This window comes from Opisthorchis viverrini (genome assembly GCF_000715545.1).
Source record: "Opisthorchis viverrini unplaced genomic scaffold opera_v5_33, whole genome shotgun sequence".
In the NCBI taxonomy this organism is placed as follows: domain Eukaryota; kingdom Metazoa; phylum Platyhelminthes; class Trematoda; order Opisthorchiida; family Opisthorchiidae; genus Opisthorchis; species Opisthorchis viverrini.
In genome coordinates, this window is record NW_008751689.1 from 703,965 (window position 1) to 720,735 (window position 16,771).

Consider the following 16,771-nt stretch of genomic DNA (forward strand, 5'->3'; position numbering starts at 1 on the left):
ATGGCGAATTTCCAATCACCAGATATGTCGCACTAAAAGTAGGTTGAAAATTAGTGTAGTGGAATTACTTTGGAACTACTTTCAATGTAATAAACTGGTAGTACACGACGAGAATGAAAAAGTAGGTGTGCAAAACGTTTAGGGTGGAAGGCACACTGAACAGGAATAACGGAATGTCTTGTGAAAGCACCTGACATTGAACCCAATGTGTGCACTTTCGTTGATGCCACATGAACTCGGAAATTCCGTTCGGAGAATGTGTTCAGTACGCATTAGTATGCATTTTGTGAGCGTGGCAACCACGGCCATTCGACAAATCAGTTAGTCGTCAACCAACTAGGCGAATTTGCACCTTCAACGCTTGACAGATTTGCATAAAATTTGTCAAAACTGAAGATATTTGGGGTTGATACTGTGGCTAATTTTGCATTACACTGATCCTTCGTTGAGGCGAGTACTTAACAGTCATTTGTCATGTGGGACAACCTGGAAAACAGTGTGTAGTTACGATCAGTTCATTATATAGTGACTACAATAGAACTGGGATTAGGAAGCACTTTAATGGTAAATATCGATGCTCCACAGCTACGGAATACTCAGAAAAGCATGCATCTCACAATGCCATAAAACACAATGATATACTGCTAAATTCTGTGGAACTTGGTGAACAAATCAAATTATTTCCGACATTTTCCGTAAGAGAGTGTGAGGATGATTTTGAGTATTCAGTAGTGTGTGCAGTACATTCGTCTTAACGCTAAATTTTTGGTTATTTAAGCTGCCAGGTTTTGTCAGTGGATAAACCTTCTCAGTGTATTGATCCAGAGTAGAACGAAAAGGGCGAAGTTTACAACTCTCGGAATTGTGCTCCAATATCGCTATTCATAGCTGGGTGCGACAACCGATGATTTACATTTGGCAAGCCGGATTTTATGCATATTCCAAATCCCTCGTTTCTTCAACGAAGGTCAAACATAGCTTCATGGTTTCCTGTCTTCCTGATGGTGCATTCTGTGATGTTGCCAAACAAAGACTCAGCTAGGTAACGGTTACATACCCAATCGAAATTTATAACCTGCAACCATGAACACCACGACCTGGGATTTAGGGATCATGAATCATATTTACACTTCTCAGTGCATTATTCTTTCTTTATGTAGATGTGGGAACATTGAATCACACTTCATGCAACTTGACGTCAACTTCTGGTCCGCGGTGTGTTTGCTCAGATATCTTGGCTTTCTGCCGACAGGCACAGCTCTCATCACATTTATTTAATTACACCTGAGTAGGCTCACATTCCGGGATTCGTTTATAATACCATAACACTGGGTTTCTTCAGGATACTACCAAAGTTGGTCAGACTGAATGAAAATACTCCACCCAGAGTTCAAGGCTGCAGAACCATCCAAATACCGTCATCCGGACTGAAAAATCGGCTTCATTGAGGTCTACATATAGATTTCTTCCAGCCTTGAAAGGTTTCTTCGGAAATATTGCCGGTTTGTCTGGTGATAGCTCATGAATGATGAGGACAGCCGATGAGATGAGGTGGTGTTTTGGTGCGGTACTCACGACCCACCCATTTTGCTATATAGTGGAAAGTGGACAATAATAAACCAAGTCCAGGAAGTACTTTGTTATACTGCGGAGGAAGCTTCAACACTAGTTGTGCAGGCAAGTTTCCATTTAATGCTCACAAGGTCCCGCGACAATTCAATACTTTTTGCTGTTGCCGATCTACTCATCGATTGACCTATTGTTTTTTCGTAGTTCACCGCATCTGTTCTGGAATTTGAGATCATGGTGTTCTAAATCGGTCTTTGTGTAGAAGAGTGGACTACACAATTTTCCATTTCATTATTCGCCCCTGTGTATTTTGCGAGCAACTTCATCGTCGATAGCTTTGGAGAAGAGGATCTGTTAGACAAGAAATACCTTCTATTAGCCTAAAGCTGATACGTCAACATTCAGAGTAAGTTTAAACTGAGATTTTGAAGATTATTCGAATGAGTAATGTGATTGTCACAGTCTTAGGCCTACCAAAACATTTACTGAACATCGACAGTGGTCAGGTGGTCTGGCGGACAGTAGGCAGCTTGCGTTCGGATGACTAATATGACTCCACGGTTCCTCATCTTCAGGAAGACGGCATCTAGCCCAACTTCTATTCAGCACCAGATCTCCAAGTAAGTGGTTACTCTGCGGGTACAAAACGCTTTTAACATACCGTTTGGATAAAATATGACGGAGTCCTGCGGTCGTATACATCCACACATCCATCCCGTTCTGTGCAGTGAATGTAGCGTTCAATCTCATGTTTTCATATTAGATGAAATATTTGAGGGCCGATCAACCTTAGGTTGGAAGGCTGCCGCCACAAAATTCTGATCTAAATGCAGCGTTGGTCAGCGTAGGATGACTGGAATGAACCTAATATCACAGAGTGTCTTTGTCGCACCCGCTCAAACCTCCATTCACAGTACCGGAAAACAGTTTTTCAAACCTCCGTCTACTTACCAAACTTTATCAGGTAACTCTGTTAAACTAGCTCAGTTTTTCTTCAGCTAAATTAGATGCAGAGGAAAGCAGACCGTTGCTTGTTATTAAGTGGGTCCATTGTCTTTATTGGATCAGATATCCTTTGCACAGTGATATTTTTTGAGCAAAATACTATAAGGGAGCAGCAGATTACTTGCGGATGGTTAAAGTTCCAGGATAAGTTTCTTTGCTGATGCTGGACCAACCCATGTCAGCTTTTATTAATAATATGCTAACGCAGTAAACAGTTGAGGCTGTCAGGAACGGGAGCTTGACTAAAATGAGTCCGTTGAAGAAACGGCCGTCAGATGAAGCAAGTGCTTGGTGAACCACAGTGTTGTCTCTAAAGGCTGCGAAGCCACTTCTCGTTTGATCAATTCTCATATATCGGCAGAAAATGGGAACAATTTTCATTCAATTTAATATTATAATTACTACTGTCTCCTGCGACAAATGGGGACGATCGTAACGAAATGTGAACAGCTAGAGTCGTCCCACATTTCTGGAGCCGAATAGATCTGTTTGAAGGGGTTGCAACGCATGGGGCAAATAAAACCGGCAATTTTATTACTTGAAGGCAGCAAAAAGTTTGTCCTTGAGCCTCAGGGATCATAGCCGATGGTGAGAAATTAGCTAATCTGGAGTCCGTTTTGAATCGTTCTTAACCCCATTATCCTCTTTTCTCGGTCATTGTGTATTCGAATCACTGGTTGTTGGTCAGCTCCTCCAAGGGTGCTTGGAGAATTTATCCTAGAAGAATACTTCGGGTTCCCGATGGATTCAGCATGCCAGCCATGCTATGTTGAATAGGCTGTTCAATGTCACGTCATGTGAAAGTCCACAAGGAGAATAGGTAAACGTGATGCTGTGAGGATTCATCTCAGAACTTCGGCTGAACCTTACAAAATATGATGCAGTTCACCGGCTGATGGCAAAATCACTGCTCTTCTTTCATAAGTATTCACTATAATGAGAAGTAGCAGAATACCGGAACAACCATTAACTTTCAAAAATTTTCAAATATTTTAAATGAACTTGAACCTGCATTTTAATGTCATACTTAATTTAGCTCCATTGGAAGGGTGTGCTCTATATAACCAGGTCCACCGGATTTAGTCCATACAACTTCCTATGCCAGAGAGTGGTTTAACTTCGGAAACAAAATGTACAACCCGAATATTATAGTTGAATTCATATGCAACCACGTTCGCCAATACCTGGAGCTTTGGATATCTACGTACTGAATACGCAAGATAAAATATATAATATGTAATATGTATAATATAATGCGTATATAATATATAATATTTGATGTATAATAATTTGTAATATGTGATGAATAATATATATATATATATATATATATCGACAGAGCTACCAAGGGTTGCCCATTGAAGAATGGTACTGTCAATACAGCCCTGGAAACAACATCTGTAAATGTAGTTGGTTTGAGTGTCATATTGAACGACTGGCGTCTCTTTTGTTCCGCACTGAAGATGTTTCACTGTCACCCAAAGTGCATGCAGTTACCACATTTTATAGCGTATGTAGTACCTCAAACCAGGCTTATTTACTCTACTGATTCAGATTTGATGCCTGAACAGTGCTCTGTCAATAACTTGCAGAAGCCAAGGCACCTAAAGCAATTTTCAAACAAAACAGCCACGTCTCTATTTCCCGAAGTATTGGTAGTCAAGCCACAGCAGTGTTTTATTCTTATCGAGGAAGTGGTCATCACTTCAATGATCTAGACAGATTACAATACTTGTCCACCTATCCAGGTTAAGATGCAGTTTTTTGCTGTATCGCTAGGCCACTTGGTCTTATACGACCGGTAATTTTGAATAACGTGGTGAAACGCCGGACTGAGTCCCATGTGATTCCGCCCTACACATCTAAATATTTTGGGTAATGGAGATATCCTGCAAAGTTTCACGAGATTCAATAGATTGTTGACTCTCATTTCCATTTCCAACCAACGTAGAATTAAGTAACTTCTTGAGTTTTCTGGACATAATAAAGGATCGAGCGCGAAGCAAGGAAGGGCAGTTGTATTCTGCCACAGTGAAGGCATAAAAACTTGTTTGGTTTTTGGTCTGTTTGCCGAGATTGGCAGTTGGGGCAAACGTTTCATTGCCAATCGATGTCACCTCGATGTCAGCACAAAACTGAAAATACAAGTTGTCTGTAATTTGTGGGCCACTTTCATTCAAATGTTGCCCCTCAAATACCGTGGATACTAATAATATGGAGTTATTCATTGCTCGTTGGTAAAAAATAAGGTTGACCGAATAAAATCAGTTAATTGAATATGGGAGATTTGTCTCAAAGCGATCTGGATCATTACTTTGGGGTATTCCTTGTCACGTCAACCCGCTCTGATCAAGATCCACACAGAGCAAGAAACTGCTTGAAATGGGCATTGTGTCAAATGGAATAAAGTGGGCGTACAAAATTAGGCGGAATTCCTTAAACCAGCATTTTCAATCTCCAGCCCTTAACGATATACATCTAGTATAGACTGGATGCTTTGTATTTTTTTTACATTAACCACGGTAGGCAGCCGAGAAATGCACATGCTGAGAAGTTCTCCCTGGAATACTAGTCACGGATAGCCAGGTTTTTTAAATGTCCGGTCTTCCATGGCAGGGCAATAGCAAATTCTGCCAAAACACTTTAGAACGAATGAGACAAACGTCGTGATATTCCCAGCTAGTAAACAAATGTCTCAGTCGCCTGATATTTTATAACTAACAATTGTTTAATTTACTTTCATGCTAAACATTTGAGCCCGTTTCTGGAATCTTTGGCTAAGTGGAGAAGAAAGCCTTCAGTCTATGAATCCATGGTCCCAAGTGGTTCATATGGGGACAACTCAGCTCATGGACACGATAATTTATTCCTCGTGTCAGTGGCACGTGCCCCTTCCTGACAGCGCGCCAAGGCACGATGTACGGTGAACCGAAAACCTACCTACGCAGGTTCTGCGGGTATAGTGGTAGACTCACTTCCCAGCCACTTTATACAGGCAGATTTTCTGCCTTTAAAATCTCATACTGCTTTGTTATGCTGCAATGACAAAGATTAGCTGAAACGATGTTTCCCTGATGGTTTCTTTCATAATGCAACTGGTGGCGTTCTCCGGTGGATGGTGTTTATCATCGGAGTGAATTCCCTGGACTGCTTCAGTTTCTGGCGGCCTTGCAACAGCACCATCCGATATATGAGCATCGCTAGGTAACAGGTCTTGATCTGACGGAAGCGCTGATGAAGTCGAAAACCATTTGATTGGGTTCTAATGACTAACCGTTATTTTCATTAAAGGGACGTCAAATTTTCCGATCAACTTTTAGTAAAAAGTGATTACTCACTTCAGTCCGTGGAGAATAGAGGAAATTCAAGCACGAAATAAGGTAATCTTTCCGTCGTGAACGGTGCATCAAATCACTCATTCTATGTTTGGATTCAACTCGTAGTAGACAATAGAAAGAGGTTTTACTGGGTAAGGAGGGCAATCGTTTGAGAAATCGCTAATCTCGTTTGAACGGCCGTGTTTAAACGAGAGTGGTGTGGCTATGAACAAAATACCCATCGCGCAAAACCCCTAAATCGCTAATCACTTAACAAGAGGTCCACGATTTACAGTCATTTTGGAACGTCGAGCACATGTCTTGTGAGCACACTTAGACAGTCTGGTCATGCGCCAAACAGACAGTCGCACTTTTGATCGGTGACAGATTTGCATACTTTTCCAAAATGTGTTCCTAATCTCAGTTTCGTCGAAGGACATTTAAATAAGTTCACTTTCCTCCCACGCGTTTTTTAGGTGTATTCTGGATAATTTTTCACCAAGTAAGGCTAACGATTTGACTTGCAGGGCATATTGAAAACTGATGTTGCAGAGGGCGAGGTGTGATAGTTGCCAACAGATGTGTACTCGGTCATCATTACGTGCAGTAGGGCGTTATGGTTTCTGAGAGAACCTAGTATGCATCGATTCTAAGCACATACGGAATAACTTTTCAAAGACACAATCACTACCAACAACCTCAGAAGGTTAGTAGCAAATACAGGCGACTAGATGAAATGCATTCACCAGAAAAATGTGTCATGTATGCGTCTATCCTGCTGAGGGAAGCGCGATTATTTAGCGTTGAGCTCTTCCACTTGAGAAATCATCACATTTCTTGCGCACATTCTATGAACTCCAGTAAAGGCCATCAAAGTGCACAGTGGGTACAATGGGTGTGACAGGGCGCGTTTTACCTGCTATGGATTTTGTGCCAATGCAGACAAGAGTCACGTAGAATCCGGTTGGAGAGAATCAGGTATTTCGCACTCCCCAGAGTATCCCAAATTCTACTCTGAGCTACTATGAAATGGTTGTCCAGATAAGCAGTTGGGGTTTGCAAAGACTGTCTTAGACACAGGGCATGCATCGTACGCGTCGTGAACCCTGAAAGGCGACTCCTCACAACCTCACTTTAAAGACAGACAGCTTACAAAAACGAGGGCTTCTGATCACTTGTAATGGTTCCATGTGTGAGAACGTTTCTATTCATTGAGAGTTTTGTTGGATCAGGCACAATATGTTAGTGATTGGAATGTGGTTTGATGGCTATACACATTTACCCCCTTGAAATTTCTCAATCATTATTTGAATATTGAATAATAATAAAGAAGCGCTGCAAAGTGGCACCATAATTTCCGTACCAATCTTCTACCAGATAAGGGGACTACGCTTTCACAACTGATCAGACGTTACTTGCATGTTACACATGCATGCAGTACTAGCACATGTCTACGTAAGGGTTCAAGTCATCACTACTTGGTCTTTAACCCCATGCATATGACTTTAATTGGTCTACGAGCTAAAACTTGTTGACATTTTCAGTGCTGCTGAAAAATTAGGGGGTTACTCCCAATCCTTCACGTTGGTCGCAGAGCAGACCAGGATCTTTATAAGTGACCGCTGTGAATCAGGTGTAGCCGGATTTAGAAGGACTGTTCTTCGGCTAAAACCCACTGGTTTAATGTGGAACAGTTCGGTTGTCCAATATGGAGACTGGCATTTCTATCCACTTGTCACATCGTTAAGCAGTCGTTGGTCACAACTGTGTGGATGTCACGTGTATCCAACTAGCTTGTTGAATTCAGCTCATGAATCTAAATTCGATAGAAATGTAACTACCATTGGTTTTTGAAATAAGCCAATTGCAAAGCTATGCTAGCAGAGCAGCCGTCACCTGATCAACAGCCAATCTGAACTACAATACTTCGATACAGTACTGGTGGGCTACTAGAAAACCGGCCGTTTATCTTTTCAGCTTTCCGAGGTGCGCACCAGGGACCTGGAAATAACCTCGAGGGTTTTAAGGTTCAGCTTCGTAAAGGGGGCAGGAATACCCACTGAGCGACTCACTTGAAATTTTTTTGTAAGAAATGCGTCACAGTGAGTTTTTACAACGCGTGTGTGTTACCGCTGGCGTGATTTCTAAGCGCTGCACAATTTGAGCTTGAAAACAGTCTTCCAATAAACTCACCCGAGCTACCAATATTTCACCACATTACCAACAGTCTTCCAAATTTACCCAATAATTGTCATCAGTGAACTAAGAGACGTAATTAAAACTTGCGTATATTTTGCAAAATCCAGCAATAGGACAATATGGCCATTTACAAGGTCTAGCCCAGGCAACCAATCTTTAATTCCTGCCGGTTTGCATTCATACCACAGTATCCTCTGCCTAAAGTTATTGTTTCCCTCTGTTCCCATAGCAAGCATTTTCTAGTTCCTCAGTAGTAAAAGCGGAGTAACAGAACAATAATTTTATCCATTCTCTTTATATTTAGTTCCCAGTTTTCGGTCAGGTGTGAAACCGTCAGGTCAAAAGTGGGGAAAGGCATCGCAATCTATTTTACGCTGATGCACAGCCTCTGACCAAGTGACATTGAATAATTACAGTGGGATAGGAGGTCAGCAAAATTACGTGCTCACACTTGGTATATAAATCTAGGCGAATCAGTAAAATCTAGGGTAAAATTATTGGGATAAGCTGTGTTCCACTTGTGTTCAGAAAATGGAGCATTTTCAAGGAAACCTAAGCCGGGTAATGGCGAATCGTGCAAATAGACAAGAAAATGCGAAACCTAGAGACTATTGTCCGTTTCCTGCTTGTGCACCCTGATAGTGAAAATGTTGTATTCTTATAAGATAGGCTCATTTTTTGGGAATGCGACATTGACGTTTCTCTGCTCCTGGACAGACATGCGGACGCATGTCGGCGCCTGTTGCGGAAGTTCCCTGTGACACTGCATCACCGACTTCCAACAAGTGACGAGAGGGGATTTCGTTGAACCGTCCGGGTTTAGCGGAAAGTGTTTGCTGTCGCTTCCTCTGTTCACATGCCAATTGCTCTTTTACAGCGGCCATCTAAAATATGACAAGATTGGGAAACTTGCGACTGGGCTAAATTAGTAAGTATAGTGGGCATTCTGCGTATGCCGAAAATGCAACGATGTGAACAACCACCATATTAGCTAAAAAGTACACGGTCGTTTCATTCTGTCGTTCACTGAGCTTATTTATCCGACCGCTATCAATAAGATGACCTGACAATGATATGCACAGTCTTACAGTGATCACTTACAATGATCATGTTTTATCAGTTCTCTGAAGTGCTTATCAAATTGTTCCCACCCCCGTAACTACAACAAAAGTGTTCAAAGATCCAATTGCATGACCGTCCATTCCACTCGGCCCAGAAGTCATTCCGTGAGTGGAGGAAATATGTGCCAGGAACCCGAGAAACTGTGTTATCTGTTTCATTCTTTTTGGGACTCCAGGAAAATTTGAACTCGCGACCAGCTAATTGTTGAAGCTTAAAATGTTCGATCACGAGCGGCTGATCAGCAGTTTGATCAACTCCTACTTGGAATACAGCGCCAGGTATCCTTCACTCACGCAACTCACACCACATGGTCATGTACTGACTGACTACTTGAGAGGTGATCTCACAGATGAAAGGTTCACTCGTCTAACAACTTATAAGGCATCCTGAACTACATATGGAACGGAGTAAGATCTTGTGAAATCATCTCATACTATCCTATGCTATCGATAGACTTTTGCCCTTTTGTTGGATGTTGCTTCTTGATTGATTGTCTTCTTAATTAGATAATAAACCCTGATATGGAATATGTACAGGGGAGAATGGCTATTCACAAATTTGTTCCCAATAAACACAACCCGGTAGTCCATCATGAGCGTTACTCTTTGTGAAGCAATGCCATCAGACCTGGAGAGTGAAGGTAGTCGGATGAGTTTTATCGCTACCTAGTTTTTGTGCTTAATGTCAACTCAATCAGATAATCACACTTTCTATTTGTCAGGAAGCGTTCAGACACGAAAAGTACATGTACAGCGGACGACGCGTCCTCAAGGTCACAATCGGCTGCACGCGGTCCGGATATCACGTGCGTTGGTGGAGCATGCCAATCATGGCTTGGCAGCATGCGACTTAGCGGAGTGGGCGTGAAATTGCTCACGGCAGGAACGCCACCATTGGCTGGAGAGGACGAGCAAGCGAATGACCATAACTGGATCTTTAGTCATCCTATACAAGTACACAGAAGTTCTGTATGTTCTGTCCTTACAGTACGGTGGTGCCCCGGGTTCTCTATCGTCTCCTTGTCGCGTAGCTGGGCTGATTCAGTTCCGGTGTAATCAATAGGCGGCTATCCACGATACAACACTATCCTGCCAGATATTAATAAGGGATAGTGTCGTAATAAAAGAGTGACAGAAAACACAACTTTGGTCAACTGGTCCCACACCGCATATGGGACCATTGTTCACTTTCAGGAAATGAATTAAGGCAAGCTGTCACATAAGACCCACAAGTGGTTTACTCTTATTCAGGGTGGTCTTCCAGAGGCAGAATCTTTACTGTTATAGGCTCCTCTAATATTGCTTAGGTACCATCACTCACAAAGATACACGTTTCCTCAACAGCAGCTGTAAGAAAAAGCTGTTTTTTCGAAGCCCAGCATCTACGCGTCCCTGAAACTTCAGCACTACAATATTGGGACCACAACTCGAAAGTCGTCTAGAACCGTCATGCGGCGATAATAGCTGGGGTTGTATCAGATCTATTTGACATGTAGTCAGACGTATGTCAGAAAATCACAAAGTCAATATGTTACTCTCTTTCAACTTAGCTAAAGCTTCTCCTTAAGGCCCTCAATGTCTTCTGGCTACCACACTCAGTGTCTTGAAAACCTAGGTTTCTTGTACGAGGACGAGGTACACAAATAATAAAGGCAGACCACCGGGATGTATCTAGAATTGTAACGACGTGACTCATCATAACGTTTGACGATCTAAGTAAAAAAACCGAAGAAGCATATGTTGTTCACACAGATTTCTAGCAGTGGGTTCAGCAAAATTGTTCATAACACATACAGAACAGATGGAAGATATATAACTGGCAACCAACTAACATGGAATAAATGACCCATACCTTGATTCTCAAATGAATGAGCTGCGGACAGGAAACGTCACAAAGAACATGAGACACCAACAAACCACCCACTTTGTCTTGATCCGGAAATCATACGTTGTCAACAAAATCTATGAGTATCACTTCCTAGAACAACAAAGCTTTTTACCAGAAAAAAAGCAGATAGAGCAGAGCCTAATGGCAGCCTACCACAAACGTTTTACTACTGTTCTCTTGTCCTTGTCACCTGCTTTCATGAGATGGAGGTTCTATAAGCCTGTAATCCTTGTATCTATGATGGACACGTTTCTTGTCCTAAATGCCTACGGCCCCAAATTTCGGCGCCGTAGGTCATTTTGATTCGCAGTCGAGGTTATCGATCGTCTATTCTGTACTATTTCAACGTCTTAGTTACTTTTGTTTTGCCGGATCAACTAGTACCAACGGATCCGTTCCACGTTGTAACCGGTCGAAATACTGGAGGTGACTGCTGTCACAGGCCACTGATTATCTAGGAGAAGTCTTCCCCTTTCAAGATTGACGTTTTGAATCTGCCTCTACAATGTAAGCTCCCTAACACTGTTTACGTGATAGCAATCGGAGAGTCGTGGTTAAACTGGTACTGTGATACGTGCTTAGTAGCTATTTCTTCTTACATTTGTTTCTAGCTCAATGCGGGGTGAAGAGCAGGAAGCTCTTATCATTCGCCTACGATTTTGTTCTCACCATTTTTGTTATTCTAATGTTTGACAGTACCTCTTTTACCTCAATTCCTAACCTATTTTCACAGCATACTGTCATTACTTGATACACGGGATGAGTTATTGGAAGCATTTTTCTGTGACAATCTTCGTGTCGTATCGGACTATCTTAATAAGGTCTGTCCTATGACATTTTTTCGGGCATCCATGATCTGTTTATGGAGACAACCAGGGATGGGATCCAACATGATCATATGTGTACCGGCTCCCGTGATTCATTTTCAGACTTTTATCATATAGCCTCTAATTTGTGCAACCAATTTAGATCCTAAGAGGGTTGTTCTTTCGCGGCAGACCGGTTAGATTTATGCATTTTGGGCGAATCCGAAAATAGCGGGAGAAACTTTTAAAACATGGGAGCAACTTGTTGTTTGTCACCGTCGACTTGCGGTTTTGTGTCTGCTTACGCCATAACTGACCCTGATTCGCACACTTGTGTTTTAAAGTCTGCAGCCACGTACTGTGAACCCCAGTGTAGAAATGCCACGGATAACATCCAGAAGTTTCTTTAATTCAATGATTCACTTCAGCCGTCCCCAAATCCGCCACAGTGAGTTCAGCACCAAAACCCTTTACTTTAAACGACCGAGCCACCAGAGCTTGAAGCAGTATGCATCCCTCAACTAAATTGTTTTTTTTCTAATAATAACCTGTTAGGGATTTAGTGATTGCGCTCCATTCTAATGGGCCGGTATCCATGGCGGCTTAGCACATTCGCATGATGACCCCAAACAAAAATCCTCAGAAGGAACCAAATTCCTCTGACTAGCTGATTCTAGGTTTCCAAAGGAGACGCAATGAGTGCATGGACAGAAAGATCTACAGTAAAATCAAGTTTAAATCTTCTCAGATTTGATATGGTAATAGAGCCTCTTGTCTTACCTGTTCCTCCAGTGAGCGCACACGCTGACGATGGGCTCGTTCACGTGCCTCAAGCGCCCTTTCAGCTTGGGCTTGACTGCTTTTCAGTCGTTGCATCTCTCTCTCCGTTTCTTCTCGGTGTCGGTTCGCCACGTCTGTCAGTCGCTTCGCATGCAAGTGCTCGAGCTCTGTTAGCCTCGTCTGAACCAGAAAATCAACAGATCGATTCACATTTAAACCACTTATCTCAAACTAACTACGTACATGGCACCAAGAAAATAATGTATCACTTTAGACTACTTAAATCTAACAGCAGGGACAATCGATTCAAGAGCAGGACTATCAATCATACTGATGCTACACGTGGTCCATGGTCCATGGTCCTTTGTTCCTGTGACCCAAACCACAAAGATGAAATCATGAATTGGGAGCTTAAATGCGCTTGCAAGAGAACAGAGAAGTTACTGAGATTAAAAACCAAAACACAGCTCTATAACCACACCGGTCGACCTGCACTATCTGAATGCTGATACACAAACGTCTCTGGTGAATGCGGAATGTCTACCGGGCTCTACATCCTGAGCAGAAAAGAGCGGAAAAGCGTGTGCTCGAAAGTCAGACGATTGCCGATAAAATTTTAAAGTCAAGAAACAGATAATTGCATTCGTCATCATCATCATCATTGTCAGCTGTAATAAGCGCGCACTTGTCGTACAGTGGTTGTAGCTGCCACGGTTTCCTTCACCAATGGTTTGGGGAGGTGGGTAGACAGCTGCGCATTGGAAGCGGGAGCTGATAAATTGGTGCGTAAATACGCACAGTCAGTGGACTGTCAGGTGGCGGGATTGGGAATGGAGCTATGCACTGAAGGCAATAGCTTGTATGCATGAACACCATTGAGGGCGCGACTGGGCCATGTCTGGCAATGTCTCTAATCATTGATATGGCCCGTCTCGAGGTCCCCATCCAGGATGACGGGAATGACCAGCACAGCTGAGTTTGCTGGCACTGGCTTTCACACTTCGCTGCCAAGTCATTGTTTGACCGCCTCTGTCTCTTTTCCACCCTTCACGTGGTTACCCATGATCTCACCAACGATAGGTGTGCGTTCATGTCTGTGGAAAACGTGTTTCCAAGTTTCATAAAGCAGCGATACCGATAATGCACGCTTAACATGGTTAAGATTGTCCAAAAAGAATGGTTCGCATGGGCATTGTGGAGTAGGCGCATGCTCAGCTTTCCAGACAGCGAAAGATCGAACTGCAATGAATACGAGCTATGGCCGAGATGGATCACATGTTTAGACCATGAACCCTGGTGCGACTATCTGGATTTATTACATGATAATCGTTTAAACGGGTGTTATGAATGGAAACCGAAGCATCCGACCGATTAATGTAATCGAAGTACAGCCTTGCCCACCCACTGAGGACACATCACGCAGTGTGTTACGCCTCCATATACATACATGGTCTGAGTTTGAAATCAGAAAACGCAAATTAAACATCGCCATGTTTCACGGCTGTACACATTTGAGTACGCAAGTCAGATGCTGACTACTACTAAATTCTACATTTGACAGTCTAACAAAATCTCGTCGTGAGTGACTATATGGACAGTATTGTGAACAGTTTCCAAGCTCGTTAACACGAAAACGTTTACGCAACGGTGACCAAAAAAGGTTTTCAAGATTGCAAATGCAAAGGGTTCTGCGCTAGTAAAACCTTGTACAATTTCTGGATCACATTATCATGGTAATCACAGAGTGACGATCCCCAATATTGAGTAGTCTGGCAGTGGTGTGACAAATAAAGTAAGATCATCATAACCTTTTGTCAGGACGCTCATACGCGCATTTGGAAACAACACGGTGCGTCAGGACCTCCATAAGATTGTGGTCCTGTCGGGTAAGATGGTGGAATTCGAAGGTTAGTCCTATCCACTACTTTCATTTGTTCTACACATGTCAGATAAACAACAGAGACACCCAGAAGTGCAACTGAATAATTCGCTGGTTTTACTTACCTGTAAATATTGCACTTGTCTTTTCTGATCGGTGTTTTCCTCTTCAAGTCGGCGAAGAGTAAGTTCTAATCCTGTCCTATCGACATTTCCCTTATTCAAAATTTCCTCGTGGTGCAGCTTCTCCCGCTCCACCTTCTCCAAGTTACGGCGCAATTTCTGACGGTCCTTTTCCAGATTAGTACTGGACTTTGCAAGCTGCTCGCGTTCTGCTTCAGCTTCATAAAGCGCACGTTGCAGACTGGATACTCGCTCCTGGAGTTCCTGTCGTTCACTGACAGCCTACAGTCGCATTGTAGTATGAAATACTGAATAGTTAATTCACCTCGTCAAGCTTGTTTAGATTGTTTGAAATTCAAACTATTGGGATTTCACATTGGAGGTTTTATTCCGTTCAGAGCCGATATAAATTTACCAGTCAGCCAGTTATTACCATAGTTCCTTTACCATAACAAAGTATATATAATGTATATATATAGTATACATATAGTGTATATAGTCAAAGTGACCGAATTCCCTTTCGCGAAAATAACGTATCCGATTGGTATTAGATATGAAAGTGATTCTTGTTGACCAGTATGAGAAAATAATTATAGGCGAACGGATAACTAACTCATTAGGTGATCACGAGAAACCTTCAAAAGGAACCTAATAATAACCAATATTTTACCGGCTGTTTGAGCAGAAGACCTGGTGAAAAACTTGATCCACCGTTCATTTGTTCAATAAACTTGATCGAAGTTCTTTCTTCCGCGATCGAGCTGATTTTATCGGGTCGCAGTGGAGAAACGGTGGACTCGTACGGATTGTTTTACAGCGAGCTTAATGATAGCCTGATTTTGAAGCAACATTATTACTCACCAGTTGAAGCTGTTTATTCGTGTCTTGCTCGGACTGCTGACGGTTGTTCAGGGTGTTATTTAACTTCCTTATTTGGCTTTCCAGTCCAGAACGTTTGGCCTCTCCTTCATTTATTTCTGCCTGTAAAGTTTGAATTCGCTCCAAAAGCTGCTGATTTTGCTGTTTCTGTTCCTGTAGCAGTGATTTTACGTTTTCCAGTCGTTCCTGAATGCATAGGAACAAAAAGTGAACAAAAAGCCTTCTCAAACCGCAGTAAAACTGAAACGAAAATCTAGCCACTTTATCGTTCACCAGATGCTTTCTGTTGCTTACCAAATAGAGGAGAACGCTTACTCAGTGAAAGCATCTAACTACAACATCTAACACTGGATTTTCGCTTTACTTGGACCCAGATTATTAACACCAGGGCTCTTGGTTTCATGGATGATTCGGACGACATTATACGATGATAAGTCTTGTATCACAATAGCCAGCTAACACTGATTCTCTGTACGTCAAACTGGTCCAATAACTGGTCGCTTGGTTTGCTCTGTATTGCTCTCATAACAGACAAATCACTGTTGGGAATCAAATTTCGCCATTCACTGCCTCACTCGGTATAAAGAATTCCCCTACACAGCAAGGCGTACCTGGTATTATTCACAACAGCACCCATCTACTCTATGTCCATTCGAAATTGTTATATCCGGTGAAATGTTGAAGTCACACCCTTCTGTAGTTTTTTTGTCCTTGCACGAAAATGCACACTGTGACAAACCGAGCTTCGGGTGTTCTTAGGATTCAACGGGATTAGAATAAACTACAAATGAATGGGACGAGAAACAGGTGACTCTATCTTTTACCTGCACAATCCGGCGATCTTGATCGCAATTGGCCATGGATTTCTGCAAGTCTTGGAGTCTATTCTGCAATTCTTCAATTGTCTGCACACGTTCGGCAAGGTTCAGATTAAGCTGATGAATTTTGTCTTTGTTCACATTTCCCAGCTCCTCCGATTTAGACAGGGCACTGCTTAACCGGTCTATTGTCATTTGCAATGACTGGGATTTCGATTCCAAATCCTTAAAAACAAAACAATAATGTGAAATTAAGTAGCTGGCAGACATAAAGTAACGACTCACTGTTTATTTCTCCAGTGTATGAATCACTCATGGATTGTGAGCAAATGCTCGTGCCTATCCCGTTAAATGCATTGTTAGAAATTAGAAAAAACATCCACACATT

At 42.3% G+C, this 16,771-nt stretch overlaps 1 protein-coding gene across 1 annotated transcript in view; it reads right to left on the reverse strand.

The window, feature by feature from the left end:
• Positions 1-8,374: 8,374 nt before the first annotated feature.
• Positions 8,375-16,771, reverse strand: part of T265_02614 (hypothetical protein) — a gene marked incomplete at both ends in the record, with an annotated part of 60,329 nt that continues 51,932 nt past the window's right edge. Inside the window, 5 exons of the mRNA XM_009166912.1 lie at positions 8,375-8,974; positions 12,686-12,865; positions 14,690-14,968; positions 15,548-15,751; positions 16,390-16,608. Of these exons, the coding sequence (XP_009165176.1) occupies positions 8,762-8,974; positions 12,686-12,865; positions 14,690-14,968; positions 15,548-15,751; positions 16,390-16,608 (1,095 nt within the window). The remainder of the gene's footprint in view (positions 8,975-12,685; positions 12,866-14,689; positions 14,969-15,547; positions 15,752-16,389; positions 16,609-16,771) is intronic.